Source organism: Molossus molossus, unplaced genomic scaffold, assembly GCF_014108415.1.
Source record: "Molossus molossus isolate mMolMol1 unplaced genomic scaffold, mMolMol1.p scaffold_m16_p_3, whole genome shotgun sequence".
NCBI classification, from domain to species: domain Eukaryota; kingdom Metazoa; phylum Chordata; class Mammalia; order Chiroptera; family Molossidae; genus Molossus; species Molossus molossus.
The window spans coordinates 97,155,050-97,171,315 of record NW_023425366.1 but is presented as its reverse complement, the minus strand read 5'-3'; the positions used below and the strand labels follow the sequence as shown (position 1 = coordinate 97,171,315).

Here is a 16,266-nt window from a genome sequence, read left to right as displayed (position 1 = left end):
GTCATGTGGGTAGCAACCAGTCCATGTGTCTCTCTCACATCGATATTTCTCTCTCTCTATTCCTCCATCTCTCCCTTCTGCTCTGTCTGGACATAACTGCAAAAATGTCCTTGGGTGAGGAATAAAAAAAAAAATCACCTCACCCTGGCCTGTTTTGCCCAGCGGTTAGAGCATCGGCCTGTGGACTATGGTTGGATCCCTGGCCCTGGTTGTGGTTGTGAAGGAGGTAACCAATCGATGTGTCTCACATCAATGTTTATCTCTCTCTTTCTCCGCCCTTCTCCTCTCCCTTCCTCCCACTGTATCTAAAAAATGAATGGAAAAATATCCTCGGGTGAGGAATAATAAAAAAAAGGTCTCCCTGACTGCCGAAGCATTCCCACCAAGTGATCATCCTGGCTTTCTCAGAACACTTCCAGAGACAGAGAACTCTTTACCTCCTAACTATCAGTGTTTTGACCAATATCAGTCCAGATGGTAATTACTTCCTATTAAGATATGATCTAGGATTCCAGGGGCTGGTTCTATCAATCTTGTCCTGGAGCTGGATGGTACACATTCTGACAGATAGTTCTTGGAATTTTTTCAGTTTAAAAATTATTATTATTATTATTATTATTATTATTATTATTATTATTTGGTACGTGCCCCTAGCAGGAACCGAACCCGGGACTCTCTGGTTCGCAAGCCCGATGCTCCAACCGCTGAGCCAAACCGGCCAGTGCTAAAAATTATTTTTGAATATATGAACAGAAACTAATGTCTTCTGGGAAGAGTCTTCAAGATACTAGAGGAAGAGAATAAAAGACTTTTTAGGATGCCATTTTAAGGAGGATATGAAGAGTGTGTATAACAAAAGAACCTTGTTTTTCAAGGAACCTGACATGTAGATGGGGGGGGGGGCAGTGTGCACACTCGAGCATACATGAATGAAAGCACTGTTACAAACCAGAAAAAGAAAAAAACCGTAACTGCCAAGTGGCGTTCGATGATGTTGACTGGATCCATGGGAATGCTAACTGGAGAAAGTGGACTTGTCTGGGTTATGAGAAATGGGGAGAGGGGTAGGTGCATGGGATGGGGGCATTTGGTGATAGAAGGAAATGGCATGAGTGGAGATGGAAACCCACAGGGGCAGTGGGCATGAGCAGGCCTGTCTAAGTGGGTAGAAGGTATTTGGGGGAATCCTCTTTCCTTTTTGAGGATGATGCCCAGAGAGAGAATCATGCCCACACAACATGTTTCTGGGGCCTTCTTGCTGAGTCCTGGAGGCCCGTGGCAAGTCGACATGCCTGGGTCCATGTATGTATGTTTCCTAAAGATCCCTTTTACCTGAGATGGCTGTGAACAAATGGAATTTTGATTGTGTACTATGTGAATCGTGGAAAGTAAAGGTGGGGACTGTTTTTGGAATATTCTTTTTATTTATTTATTTAATTATTTTTTTAAAATAACATTTTTGCTTTTTATATATCAGAAATGTAAAAGCATATAATTCAACACAAGTTCAAGAACATCGTGCCCCACATTTGGGTGTCCTTGTGAGTACGGTGTGTGGCTATCACTGTCCAGTGCATAATGAAAAAAGAAAAAAAAAAACAAAGAACCAAAATTTTTGCTGAAGAGCACAGTGGGATGATTACAATTCTATTAGGCTGCATTCATTCGAAATCTATATGCAATTCTTCAATAAATTGGTCTTCGTGCCATATCCCTTAGCTAGTTGGTTTTCAAAAAGATTATCTAACTAGGGAAGTTGAGCCTGAGTTCGCTGTCTCTCTCTATTCCCTCTCATTTTTTCTCTCCCTCCCTCTCTCTCACGTGTCCACTGCTCACACACAAAAGCCGGAAATGACACATTGAAGTGAGTCACTGATGCAGCTGTGAGTCACCCTATAATTGGGGAAAGTTCTGTCCTGCTAGGTCGTGCATCCCTTTGCACTCCTGCTCCTAAATATTTCGGAAAAATTTGAAACCACTCTGTCCTCACTCTAATCTCTCTCACCCATCATATCCTTTTGGTCCCTAATGTGGGAAATTGGATAATTTTGGCAGGGTCCTAATCCATCAATTGGAAAGGCAAGGAAAGGTGAAGAGCAATGGGGTTTGGGCAGCCACAAGGTGGCAGTGTGAGCCCCTCATGCTTGCCACCCCCTGGGGTATGGCAGTTAAGTGGCCAGACTCCTGAGATGCAATAACACAGACCACAAAGGAACACTCTAGGCAGGTTTAAATAATATGCATTTCTTGATAGTCCTCTTTCGCTCTAACAAGCACACAAGAATGTGATAAATAATCAAGCACACCCGAGGCATCCCACCCTCCGCACTAGGAGATTGGAGCCAAGAGCCAGGCATACCTTTTTCCTCTATTCCTGCAAAATAAAGTTTGTGGGAAGCAGAAACCTGCTTCTATAAGTAAACAAGTCACCTACACTCAGAAATAATATATGCTCACTGTTTCTGGGGAGGGAGATGACCAGGCCAGGATGGGTTTCTGCAACTGGGTAGGTAGTTGCTCTGCCATTCCATGGCACCTCTGAGCCGGGGAAGGACAGACTTTGCAATGAAAGGGTGTTTCTTGCATTGGTCTTCTCTGGCCTGATGCCAGCCTCCTCAGCAGTGGCAGACAGTGCAAGAGTGATGGCAACGTGACTGGAATGCAAAGAGTTTCTACCAAGCACACGGAAGCTCCTATAAGCCTTGCAGTGCCATCGGCCAGGGCCTCAGTGGGATCCAGATCGGAAGACCTGAACGGGCAGAGCAATGGGCAGAAGCAGCTGCACAAGTGGCTCTGAGAGTTTTACAGTCAGGTTTGGAGAGGCTGAGGTCTAGAAGGCAGCTTTACCATTTTTAAAAAGGCAAATGTCTTCTCTTTCTCCAGAAAGATTAATGAAAATAAAAGTTCTTTTCTTCGCAGTTTCTTCATTGATACATCTCCAGTTCTGTCCCAGATGAGAGCTTCCTTTTTCATGGTCAGGGTTCCATCACTTGGCCCATGAAAAGGACCGTTCCTGAGGATGGAAGAATCATGGGAGATGAGAATTGGAAGGAATGGCACAGTTCACCAAGCTTGAAGTTTATGGATGAACTAAGATGTGAGAAGACGAGTGAGATGTCTGGAGTCACAGCTGCTTTAGCGACTAAGCGAGGACTGGGGTCCTGGCCCAGCACTCTATCTATGACGGAGCACTGTCTCTGAGGAGGGGAAGAGGATCAGAGGTATGGATCCCTTGCCTAGAGTCCTGGGGTAAGAGGGGTATCTACACCTGTCTCTACTGGTGCCCTTAATGGTGGGGCATCTTGGGCTCAGGCTCACCTGTGGGGTTGTGCCGCACCACAAAGAGGAAGGGTCTGTCCATGATGATCTCCTCGGGGGCCATTCGGGCTGAGACAGTAATGGCTGGAAGAGAAGGGACAATTTGTTAGAACAGAGGGATGTCGGCACTGGTTCCTGAATTGATCACAAGTGATCCATTGACATCAGCCTTTCTTCTGGCAGCAGCACTGGGGTGTCGTTTTTAGGAGGCTCTGTTGTTCTGTTGGACATGAACCTTAAAAGTTTAGGGAAGTCTTCTGAGGCCTTGTTTCTTCCAGGAGTTTGGTAGAGATCAACCAGCTGCTCTCTTACAAACAGACATTTATCTAAACCCTTTTAGGGCATATTGATAAGCAAGTTCTTTAAGTTGACTAACCACTGTGAGAACAACCCAGGCTTCCCTTGGGAGGCCTTTCATATTCAGGAGACCCCAGGAGCCACTGGGTAAGGGAACAAGGTCCCAGGGAAAGCAGGCCCATTTTCTAGCCTGAGAACCACTAGTGAGGAAAGGGCAATACTCCCCACACAGGAAGTGCTGCTCTGTGAGGAGAGGCCTGGTGGAGCAGAGCAGAGAAGGTTCGTGCAGGTGTGGGTGCCATAGTGGTCCCTCCTGTAAGCCTTGGGCTGAGCCGTGCTAGGCTGAGCCTGACTCACCTGTAGAGGAGGATGCCACTGTGCCTTTCTCATTCACCTTGATCTTCACTTTTTGCAGTGCTTGTGATACGTAGAGAGACTCTTGATCTGAAATGGGTGGATACAAGAGTAGATCAGCTTTGGTTTTTAGGGAAAAGCTCCTCTGTCCTCTAAGGGGCTGCACAGTCCACCAGGATAAGAAATGAAAGGAAAATGTCTTACCTGAAAAACCTGAGAAGTCCGCCTGGCTTGGACTAAACATGTTGGTCATCCCCAAGTTCTCCAAGGGCCTCCTGAGGTCAATTTCACTCTCCAGGGAGAACCTATAGACAGGAGCAGGAAACAGCTCAAGCTCAGGCCCCGTCTCCCAGTCCCTACCAGGTATCACCCCGGCAGCCCAACAGGATTGGGACTGATGTGAAAGTAAAAGAGGGAGGCTTGTTATTTCCAATCTTTTTGCAAGGTCTCTGCTTGCTAGAGGTTCTAACATTAATGAACATTTTTCTGCAGTCTCCCAACCCCCTTGAACTTATAACATTACTTTTCTCAAATAAGGTAGTAGTTTCTTCAATCCTGGGGAGCCAAGGGCAAATTCTCCTGCAAGGCTATTTGAATAGAAATATGGTCTGTAGGTTGTTTTTCTGAGAGCTAACCCTGAAGAGGACTCAGCAGCAAGTCTTTGGGGTGCTCTCTGCTTTCCATCAGGGCACAACTAATTACCTCCATCTCTGAGAGAGAGAGAGAGAGAGAGAGAGAGAGAGAGAGAGAGAGAGAGAGAAAGAGAGAGAGCGCGCAACTAAATTCTCTTCTTTCCTAGAACCTGGCATTATACTATATGGAAATTTGGGGTAAGCATGGTGGGAGGCTTTTTATAATTCTAGAGTTACCCAGCCTCAGCCTTCTCCATCTTCTTTGCTTCTGCAGAAGAGTTTTAAAAAATCTGATTGTTGGAAGCCAGCTAGAAGTGCTGGTTCCAGCTGCTCCATCTGCAGAAGCAATTCCTTTTGTCCCCATTTTTGGATGTTGACTTAAGAAGGTGGGAATGGGAGTCAGGGGCATTCAGAAACATCTGAAGGCACATTTAGCCTCCCACCTCTGTACTTTCTCTGGCTCTTCCTTTGGCTGGCTTTTGCTGGATATTTTGAAGAAGGTATATGCAGGGGCATAGTCTAGAAAACTCCTTGCCCTCTAGCAGAAATGGGAGGAGGGATGACGAAAGGAATCTTAATCAAACCCAGACCAGAGTGTTTCCCATCAGCCTCCCACACATGTCCCTGCCCTGCGAACATCACATTTGGGAAACTCAACATGGGGCAGTGCTTTCAGGAGAGAAGGAAGGCGGACAATAGAGAGGATTAGGGCATTGGCAACTGTAGTGAGTAAGGGGTGGCTTACTTCGGCAGAACCAGGAGGCGGGGCAGACAGGTCATATTCCCTTTCCACTGGCTGATGAGCTGGGCATCCAGAATGTTGGTGAGGGCAGAGAGAGGCACCTCTTTTTCATAGGGAGCAGCAATGAACATGCTGAGAGTGTCCCCATGGTAGGGCAATTCCAAGATGTCGTAGTAATGGCCATCAGGGGTGGAAAACTCAGCTGTGAAGACACCAAGATGGCACATTGAAAATGGCTTCAGTTCTTGTAGGTTCTAACCCAGCGCTGGGTTTTCAACTAGTTCTCCTGTCCCCTCCACTCTTTCTGGAAGCCTGCTCCCCATTCTGGCTTTTGAGACTCCCACACCCACAGTCCCCTATTTGATGTTTTCATTTCCATTTCCTTCATTTTCTGTCCATTCAGTTTCTTCTGGTTTCTTTGTCTCTCTCTGGCTTTCTTTATATTCACTCCCCTCTCCCTCATACTCAGCCACTAATTCATTCCAATCCTCATCTCCTGAATCTCAGCTTCCACATAGCCCTTCCCACAGCCGGATTTGTGAGCCCCAGGTAATCACACTAGAAACACATGAGGATGAGAGACAGGGGTCAAGTGGCCAAACGTGGGCCCGAGGGAACTGCTGGATTTCAGCTTCATCTTGCATAAGATAAAGCTACTTTCTGTTACTCCAGTTATCCTAGTGACTTCTATTTGGGAAGTCTTTGTTAAAACTGGGGTGTATTCTAGGGTTTATCTTCCCTTAGAGGGGAACACCCAGGGATGAGGTCCAGTAGGTATAGGACTTGGGGAAAGGAGTCTTGCACTTACTGTAGTTGAACTTGTTGGTCTGAGCCATCATGGGCACTGACACGGTGTTGCCATCGGACTTGTGGAAGAGGCGGTGGTGGGTGCCCAACTCCGGGAAGGGTGTCTTCCAGTGGCCATTGAAATACAGGGCATTCACCAGCACCAGGCGTGTCAGCTGGTCCACGGCCTCTTTGCCAAGTAAGTCACTAATCATGCCTATTGGAAAACCAGGTGATCAGGAGCTAGATATTTTCTAATCCCCTTGGATAGTTCCCTTCAGCTCCCAGGCCTCAGATGGATGTGTGTATGTTGAAGTAACCCAGTCAGAAGATAGTCTGGGGGTTTAGGTAAACGAATGTAGCCGTTTTCAGCCTGTTCCATCTTCCTAAGGGTCTCAGAAAGCCTCCCAGCTCACCACATTTTCTTGGGCCTAGGATCCTGTCCAGGATCAGACCTGGAAACTTATGTCTTCCCTTACTTTGCTCCCTAAGCTATAGTCTTGAACTGTGTGTGCTCCTCATCATGGTTATTACCATTCTAATGAAATCATATAGCACTTTTTTAGGGATACCTCTAGAGTTGGTTCATGAGAAGGCCTAATTATAAAAAAAATGACACTGATTCTTAGAGCACTTGGCCTTCTGCCTACAAAGAAGAGAATGCTGAAAGGGAGAGGTTGGAATATTTGGGGTTTGTTTCCAAATCCCCTTCCTTGGCAGGCCCTTGGGTCCGGCTTCCTTTCCCTGCCTGCTCACCTTTTGTGTGTCTCTTCACCCAGTCATTGACAATGAACCTGGCTCTGTCAATCTCTGTAAAGTCCACCTGCTTGACCGTGGTTCGGAACAGCCTGAAGAAGTGAGGCATGAAGCCTTGAATCAGCTTCAGATCTCGCTGGACGAAGATGGCATCGGCGATGCTGATCTCATCTTTGTTCCATGGCCCCATAAGTTCCTTATACAGTTGACGGAGGGCAGGGGCCATGCCTTTCTCTGTGCCGGAGGAAGAAAAGGACACATCAGGCTCATGCTCAGCTGCTGGGTCCCAGCTGGGCCAACTTCCCCCATGAGAGACCTCACCCTGCCCTCATGGATGAGACTCTTCTGATCCCTACAGTGTCTCTGGAAGATTTCATTCCAAACCTTAATCTCTTTTGCATCTCTCCCTTTTTCTAAAAAATTTCAGGTCCTAACCCTTTCTTTGGGTTGAAATATTTTTCTGTTTTTAAACTATGAACTCTACATTTTTTCTCATAATCATAATAATAGCTATGCAAAGCATTTCATATGTACAGTTCTGTTTACTCCTTACAGCAGCCCTCTGCGCTAGGTACTTTTATTATCCTCATTTTGTTCAAGAGGAAGTTGAGCCTCAGAGGGGTTAAGGTTATGCAGCTAATAAGTGATGATACAAGGCTGTTTTACACTAAGTCCACTGGCCTGTACACTCTGTGACTGGTCAAGGGCCAAGTGACACAGGATATGGTGGTCCCTACAACAAGGCAGCACAGGTGTTGGCCCAGCTAAGCTGGAGTCAGCCTGTCCTCTGCTTCTGGTTGGTTACACCCCAGTTCTGTGAAGGCTGCATGAGCACCTGCCTCCTACTCTGCCCATCTCTCACCTTCAATCTCAAACTGCATTGCCGCTTGGATCTGCTGCCTGGTTTCTCCTCTTGTTGTCAGCTGCAGCATGGCCAGGACCGAGGCCACCCCATACGGTGAGAAAACCACATTACGGTCCTTGGAGGCCTGTGCCACCTGCTGAAATACCTTCACTCCAAAATCTGTGACCAGTTGGGCAGCCTGAGACTGGCGATGGTATGAGGCAGATCCTTCACCAAAGATGAGGGCCAGGCCCAGAGCTAGGCAGGTCAAGACTGGAGACATTTGCATCCTAGAGCAAGTGGGAAAGAATCTGATGAGGGAACAGTTCTAGAAGAATGGCGAATGGGAAGGGAAGACGACATCCCAGCCATGGGCCAGGCTTCCCATGTTGCTGACAGGTGCTAAATGAACACAAGGGCAAGATTCATTAAGAAACCATGGTGGGCCCTGGCCGGTTTTGCTCAGCGGTTAGAGCATCGGCCTGCGGTCTGGAGAGACCCGGGTTCGGTTCCTGCTAAGGGCATGTATCTCAGTTGCAGTTTGTCCCCGGCCCTGGTTGGGTTGTGTGGGTGGCAACCACTCGATGTGTCCCTTTCACGTCGATGTTTCTCTCTCTCTCTCTCTCTCTCCCTCCCATTCTATCTGAACAAAATATCAAAAAATGTCCTCGGGTGAGGATAAAAAAAAAGAAACCATGGTGGGCCCTGGCTGGTGTGGCTAAGTGGTTAGAGCACTGGCCTGCAGCCTGAAGGGTCACAGGTTTGATCCCCAACCCTGGTTGGGGTTGTGCAGGAGGCAGCCAGTTGGTGTGTCTCTTTCACATCGATGTTTCTCTCTCTCCCTCCCTTCCTCTCTCTAAGGTAAATTTTAAAAGAGGTTAATTAAAATAAAGAAAAAGAAGAAAGAAACCAAGATGGGTTCAGATTCTGCAATCACTGCTATGGAGAGGGCAATTTAGGACTACGGGTCTTCAGGGGATGGACAAAGTGGGGCAAAGTGGGGATTGGACAGGGGAGTTCTGTGGAGGGGCATTCTCTACCTTAACCCAAGAGAAAAAGTGGAGAAAGTTTGTTTTTCTCTTACCTGAAGTTCTGAAGGTGTCTCGTGACTGCAATTTGTCCTGCGGCTGCTGCAGATTGTGGTGATTCCGCTGCTGGACAGGGGGTGTGTCCCTCTCGTCAGTGCCCTTAGCCCTGCAGCCAGACGCAGCTGTGCTGCTAAGGAGGCAGCTGCCTCCCTTTATACCAGAAGTGGGCAGGAAATAGATTAACTCACGGCCCAGCTCCACCCACTTTTTTGCTCTGGAAGTCTGACTTTGCTGAGGCATGTGTGTGCGTGCTGCTGTGTGTGTGTACGTGTGTGAGAGGGCTCATAAATGATTGAGAAAACCCTGACAGCCTTGGCCCCAGGGCCTCCCCTGATTACACTGCCTTCTGTTTGTGTCCCTCCCTCTTTGGATGTTATGCCAGCCTGACCCCTCACAGTGCCAGACAGCCTGAAATACCCAGTGTTTGAGATTAGCTTCCCCAGTACTCAGCCTTGGGGAAACATCCCCTCCTTTTCTTTTGGAGAAATGGGTCCCCACAGAGTTATTGAAGAGGTTAAGGATCCTGTGGACTTTGTCTGCCAGCGTTGTCTACACCATGTGCACGCCAACCGAAGAAGAGTGCCCCTCCCTCCTCTTGGCCACATCCCAGCGGCCACAAGCACGGAGCGTGCCATGTGATTGTCTGGGTTTTGACTGTCTAAGACATGAGCCTGGCAGAGGACTCCCTCCTGTCGAGTGTTGGATGATGCATGGCTGATTCTTCCACGTGTCCAGACTCCTGAGGTGCCCCTGAGGGCTTCTTTTGTGTCGATAGCCCTGTCTGCCAGGAGTTTGAGGTGTGCTGGGTGGGGTGGCGGAGGAACCAGGAGTTACTGGGGTCAAGTCTTGACAAGGAATTAGTAGCTCAACGTGTAAGTTTTGTTTCTCTGAGCTGCCTGCTGTGATGGGGGAGAATTAAGCCTTATCCTTTTCCTCCAGATGCAGACACTTGGAGGGCTGGAGCAGCGCAAGTAGGGATAGAAGCAAGGGCATCAATTCCTGGCTGGTTTGTGCTCCTAGGACATTGAGTGAGAAGTGGAATAGTGACCCAGGAATTTTATAGAGGGTAGAAATTAGCTAAAGGCAAGTGAGTGGGGCTGGACAAGTGCATTTGGGGGTTTGGCAGTGTGGCCTGGATACTATAGACAGGGGGTGGGGTGCCACAGGGTCCTGAGGGATGGAGATGGATGGTGCACTTGACCTGGGGTCTATATACTGTCATGATTTGTGTAGGTGATAGAGTTCAAGCGGGAATATCCATCGAGACAGCCAATAACAGATGCACAGGAAGTTTAAGTGGGTGGAAGTGTCGGGATATTTGTTTTGGTTTTTTTCAGTAAACAGATACCAAGGGCAACCACAGCTGGATGGCTTTCCCTAGTTTACTCTGACTCCGCCTTTGTTTTCTCCTGTTGCTCCTGGGAGTCAGGTGGGGATGCTGGATGGAAGGGAAAAAGGGGCAACCTCAGTTGGAAAGTTAGGATCACCGACCCGTTACAGGACTGTTCCCATGTAGTTGCTTTCTTGTTTATTCCTTTTCCTTTTCTTATTTGTGGTTTGGAGTCCCTGAGAGGGTGATTAACCATGAGGAGGAAGCAGTCACCCTTGATTTCTCTCCAGTAGAGAGGACAGAAATCCAGCCCCCGACCTATCTTCGGTCCCCAGAAATGCCCCCAGTGCCTTGCCATCCACCCTTGGGGTCAGAGAGAGACAGGGACTTGGGAATCTGAGTTGAGTGTGCCAAGTCCCGAGTTGGAAGAGCAGTGGGTTGAGATTCAGTTGGAAATTGCTCCCTCCTGGCACCTCACTGCCTGGCCTCTCCAGCCACTTCAGCTGAGCTTCCTTCCCTTGCTCCATGATTATTCCAGTAGCCCTTGTCCATTGCCTTGACAGGCTTCAGCTGTAAAGGTCCCTGCTGTTTTCTGTGGATGGCCTGGACCCTGCCAGGGCGGTGACCAATTCTGTCTCCACTCCTGGACCTGATGGATGAACCTAATGCCATTCCAGAAAAGACACTCATTCCCAGGCGCAGGAGCCTAGGAGCAGCTCTGTGTCCTCATGGAGAGACAGGGGCACTATACATTGGAAACAGAAAGAGCTGACTTATTTTGGGGTCTTTTCCTAAAATAGAAGGGACTCGTAGGCATCTGGTGAGTATGTATTAGAAAATGCAGCAAAACCTAGTGTAACTAAGTCCCATGTCAGAGTTTGATGAGCTAGGGCTACTAGAAGATCTAAACCTACACTTGACTGTGATCCCTCCTGCTCCTCCCTGTGAAATGCCCTTGCCTCGAACCTGTGTGTCCTCTGGAGACCTTCCACACATCATAGTGCTTCCCAATTACCCACTGCCCCCCCTCCCCGCCCCCGCAGGAGACCTCCCTGCAATGCCTTTCTCAGAATCTGACCTGACTCAAGGGGTTGTAACTTTCTCTCCTTCCCCTCAACCCAAACTGACAGGCTTGAACCAATCACCTCTTTCAAGCCTTGGCTCTTTTGTAAGGGGTCAAATGGACAGAAAGAGAAAAGTCCCTGCTGTTGAAATAGCTGGATCTCTGATTCCAGGAAAATCAGAGATAAGAAGGTGAATTACAAGGCTGTGGGTTGGGGGGGAAGTTCCAGTTTCGGCTCACTGGGAAAGATGTTTCCATCTGTCCGCAGGTGGTTCGTGACTAGACCAGTCTCAGACTCACACTTTCCATCACTGCTACCCCCCAACATGCACGCGCGCTCCAGGAGCCCTGGTTCAGCTGGGGCCTCGGGGCCACTGGTGTCAATCTCCAACCCTTCACCTCCTGCCCTCCAGCTGCCCTCTCGCCTGCACTTGGCTCTTCCTTTTTGCTTCTCCTTTGCTCTCCCAACACCAACCATCTGTCCTCTTTTCCCCTTTCCCTTTCTTGATCTCTTCTGTTCAACTGTCCATCTATGGGGTTATTGCCCATTCCTTCCCAGGTTTCCTCAAGTCTCAACCTCGTGAGCTCACTCCCCATTTTCCCACTATTTCTTTTCCACTCTTTATGACTCAGTCCTGCTTTCCCTCTCCTCTCCTCTTCCAGAATCCCTTTTACAGTCAAATACTCTGTTCCAAGTCTCCCTGTGAGGAGGACAGTGCTGCCTCCTATCAGTTACACAGGTTCCTTGGAATGTTGGAGCTGGCCTCCTCATCCTTGGTGACTTCACTGGGAGAGCTGGGGGTGGAAGGACAGGGTCCTACTAACTCACTGCACTATTTCTGGCCTGGTTGTTCTCCAAACAACACAGTGACAAAAATAGCCTGTGTTTGGGCTGGGCTAGCTCTGCCCTCCGGTAGGAGTGAGCTGGGGTGAGGGCTGTGTGTCTCAGCCTCTTAAGATCGTTCCCTTGGGACAGCCTGACAGAAACAAGGCCTCCTTGCCTTTCCAGAGTTCTTCCTCACACTGGTGCCTGATTCCCCCCTCTGCTTCCGCAGCTTTTCTCCTTTCTGTCTTCTCCTGCCCCACCAGCCATGTCTCCAGAAACTCCCATGACACTAAAACCTGTGTCCCCCCCCAACATAGCCCTTGCTTTCTGCCGTTGCTTTTGTCTCTATTTATATCTGAGTTTCAGGGACAAGGAGGGCTCTAAGAACCACTTAATGCAGTCCTTTGTATTGCAGGTGAGGCTGAGCAATGTAATGTGTTTGAGGCCACCGTGACATATCACAGATGAGAGAACAGTGCTCGTTGGAGCAGACAGACCCAGCCTGGTCAGGGGTCTGACACTTAGCTATTTATGTATCTGTAGGCAAAACTTTTGTGAGCCTTAGTTTTCCTTTTGTGGATAGGTATGTAAAAAGGGCTTTATAGATTGGTAGATAATGATTTCCACCCTTTCAGGGCTGTTGTGAGCAGTAAATGAAATACTGTCTGTCAATGTCCAGCATATTCTAGACTCTCACTGAGTGGCAGCCACTTTTTTTTTTTTTTTTTTTATCCTCACCCGAGGACATTTTCCCATTTTTTTGTTCAGGTAGAGTGGGAGGGAGAGAGAAGAACAGAGAGAGAGAGAGAAACATCGATGTGAAAGGAACACATCGAGTGGCTGCCACCCGCACGACCAACCAGGGCCGGGGACAAACCACAACCGAGGTACGTGTCCTTAGTGGGAACCGAACCTGGGTCTCTCAGGACCGCAGGCCGACGCTCTAACCGCTGAGCCAAACTGGCCAGGGCAAGGCAGCCACTCTTGGTTGGGGCACAGCCAGGACAGGAACCCGGACAGCTTGAGTTGTTAATTTTAATACAACTCAAGCTCCTTGGTTTAGGCATTCTCTTTTACTTCCCTTGGCTATTGGTAGAGTAGATTAAATGCTGGGAAGTGGATTGACTGGTTATCTGAGAGAATGGCTGCCAACCCCTCTTGTCCATTTCAGGCCAGATCTTCCTGCTTCCACCCTGGTCCTGACATGCTCCCTCTGGCCACCTTTGCAGGTTTTAGATCCTGAGAAGATTTTCCTCTCTGTCTGTGGGGTCACACGGGGACCGCCACTGACATTTGACACATGTTCTGATCCCTTCAGGGTACTAGAAAGTGCAGGTGGGATTGTTTTACAACAGATAAAATTAGAGCTGAGCTTGGCCTACTCTTCTAGTCTGGGCCTTTCTGGGCCTTCTTGGCCCATTCCCTGCCACCCATGTCTGCTATCTCTTGTTGATTCCTCTATAGCACCCATAACCCTTTTACCACTTTTATGCACATCCCCTTGTCTTACAGTCATTTCTTTACTTATCCTTAAACATACTGTGGTCATTGCTGTGTCTCATTTATCTTTATTTCCAAGGGGGAGGTAAGGCGGCAGCATCCTCTTGAGGAAGCCTCTCATAATGTCAGTGTTTGATGCGCACCAGAGACCCACACAGCTTCCCACCCCCATCCCCACTTTAGCAAGAATGAGCCTCCTCTCTTGGAGGAAAGAGACAGAGGGAACAAATGGGATCCTGTATAGCCAGAAGGGGAAGTTTGGGGCAGGGAAGGGTGGAGTGTGCTATTTCTGGGGTACATATGACCACAGAGCCTGATGGTATCAGCTAGAATGACACAATGCAGGCCCCAGGGTCCCTGCCCTCTGTCCTCCCCCCCACCTCTCCAGGTCAGATTCTGTCTTGTATTCTATATCTCCTCACCTATGTGTCTGATTCTAACCCAGATTCACTTCTTTCATCTTTACCAGAACTTGTTCCTCATTCTCCACATTCCTGAATGTCCCTTTATAATTCTTCCTGGGCACATCCTGTTTTATTTTACCCTGACGGTTGTGTGAATCTTGGCTTCCCAAAAATGGTCAAATATTTATTGACAATCAACTCAATGGTGTGATTCAGAGAAATATAAATTTCTCTCTTTCTTGAATGTTTGCTCTTACTGGGACAGAAGATTACATGCATGTAATAATTAGATTAAAATGTGAAACTGACTGTATGCTACGCTGTAAGACTTAAGCTATCAGGGTGCCGGTGGAGGGAAGGCTTCCCGGAGGAAGAGGGACTGATGCTGGATTAGGAGGAAGAGGCAGAGTGGACTTAGCAGAGAAGCAGAGGGCAATAAGGAGGGGTGGGCTGGGGAAGCACAGAGTCCAGGAAGGGAAGGGAAGGAAATGCTCCCATTCTTGCTCCACCTGTCTTCATCTCTAGAGAGCAATCTTTCCCTTTCTGCCTGAGGCATCCCATCTTCGCCTTGCTCTTCTCTGTGGGCTTCCGAGTCACTGGTGTCTGCTCTTTCTGTGTCCCCCTCCCATCTCCTTGAAATAGATGTTCTTATTCTAGTCTGGATCCTGGCTCTGGTCACAACCAGTGTACAGACACCCAGAGAGATGATAACCCTGGGTCAGTGGGGAATCTGTGGGTGGTGGAGGCCCCAGAAATTAAGTAGCCTGGTGATGCAGCCCAGATGGAATCTGCCACCAGAGAGCCAGGGACATCCCTGACCATTCCCTTTCTCTTACTTCCTCACCATTTGGAAGCAGGCCCTTTCTACACATCTCTTCATCTGAGTCACTCTGAGCTACCTCAGCTGCTTGGCTAGCAGTAACACAGTTGGGCTGCTGGCTTGCTTGGCTCAACTGGGGCCCAGAACCCTTCCCCTACCCCCTTGTGATTTTGGGCTGTAAGGGCTGGAGAAAGTAGGTGTAAGGTATGAAGAAAAGGGAACCGGAGGACATTAGCCTGGTCAGCGAAGTCATGGAGAAACTGCTTACCCTTTGTCCTCCAGCATGGCTGTTCCTAGAGCAGCTTCTGTGGATCTCTTCTGGGCTGGATCTGATGAGACCGTCAGAGATGTGGAAGGGCATGTCCTATCTTCAGGAATCTTACACCATCCTAAGCAGACCCTCTATCCCCAGGCCGACTGGAGGCCACATGAAAGGACTTTCCAAACTCTTCACACTGATACTTTTTCATCTCCTGTTTCTGTGCCCTGCCCACTCCCTTCTCCAGAATACCCAGATCCTCCTTGCCACTGCCCCCACCCCTTACGTGCCCAGTGCTGCCTCTTTCTCCTAACCTTATAGAGCCTACCCTAATAAGGAAAGGCAGCCAAGGAGACCCACCACCACAGAAGATTGCCCTCCCCTTCCTGCCAAGTTTTCCATCAGGCCTGCTTACTGAGCCGATGGGTTTGCTCTCAACACAGGCTTCTCTGATGACCATCCCTGTGACCAGATAGTCCTGGCTCCAGTTACCACGATGATTGTGAGCAAATCATTTGACCTTCCTAGAGCTTCAGTCTCCTCAGACAGACACCATGGGTCTGAATAAGAGGTTTTTCGGAGGAAGGGATAGATGTGGCCTGAGGACTAGGAGAAAACTCTGAGCGACTTCCTTTACACCCCTGAGCCTCAGTATTTTCTTCTGCAAAGAGAGGAGAGTGATGCCACATCCATAACAGTGTTAGGATTTTAAGGGATTTCATGAATGAAATGATCAACTGTATGTATCCACAGAAGGAATGTGATGAGCAAGTATCCGTTGAACTTTCAAATTGTGGGTGGTTTGTTTTTTTTTAGCTCTGGCCAATGTGGCTCAGTTGTTTGGAGCATTGTCCCATACACCAAAAGTTGTGAATTTGATTCCTGCTCAGGGCACATACCCAGGTTGCGGGTTTGAGCCCCAGTCGGGGCATGTGTGAGAGGCAACTGATCGATCGATATTTCTCTCTCATATCAATCTTTCTCTTTCTCTTTCTCACCCTTCCTCTCTCTAAAAAAAAAAAATATGTGGTTTGTTTTTTTTTATCTTATGTGTCCTCTCTTGAGCCCCTTGGTTTCCTAAGGGTAGAGACAGGGACTCCTATGCTAGAGAAGGATTAACTAATCAGGTCCTCGGGTAAGGGATCCCAGATGTTCACCAGATGGGGCTAACAGGGCCCACACGGGGGTAAGGAAGGCCACCGATGACTCTGGCCATCTCTGGCATGGACAGAGGAGGACCAGGTCCT

At 48.5% G+C, this 16,266-nt stretch overlaps 1 protein-coding gene across 4 annotated transcripts; it reads right to left on the bottom strand.

The window, feature by feature from the left end:
- Window positions 1-1,499: 1,499 nt before the first annotated feature.
- Window positions 1,500-15,402, bottom strand: SERPINE1 (serpin family E member 1). Of its 4 annotated transcripts, none has more exons than XM_036280489.1 (10): window positions 15,029-15,402; window positions 8,814-8,883; window positions 7,748-8,019; window positions 6,886-7,119; window positions 6,152-6,346; window positions 5,347-5,545; window positions 4,174-4,274; window positions 3,973-4,059; window positions 3,319-3,402; window positions 2,817-3,013 (listed from the first exon to the last, which is right to left on the bottom strand). In XM_036280489.1, exons 3-10 carry the CDS (start codon window positions 8,016-8,018, stop codon window positions 2,976-2,978), a joined length of 1,209 nt encoding a protein of 402 aa, XP_036136382.1. In that variant the 5' UTR covers window position 8,019; window positions 8,814-8,883; window positions 15,029-15,402; the 3' UTR covers window positions 2,817-2,975. The 4 variants fall into 4 exon arrangements, with proteins under 4 accessions (XP_036136379.1, XP_036136382.1, XP_036136381.1 ...); XM_036280488.1 differs by having other exon boundaries at window positions 8,814-8,967; window positions 15,029-15,401; XM_036280487.1 differs by having other exon boundaries at window positions 8,814-8,923; window positions 15,029-15,401.
- Between the last annotated feature and the right edge of the window lie 864 nt (window positions 15,403-16,266).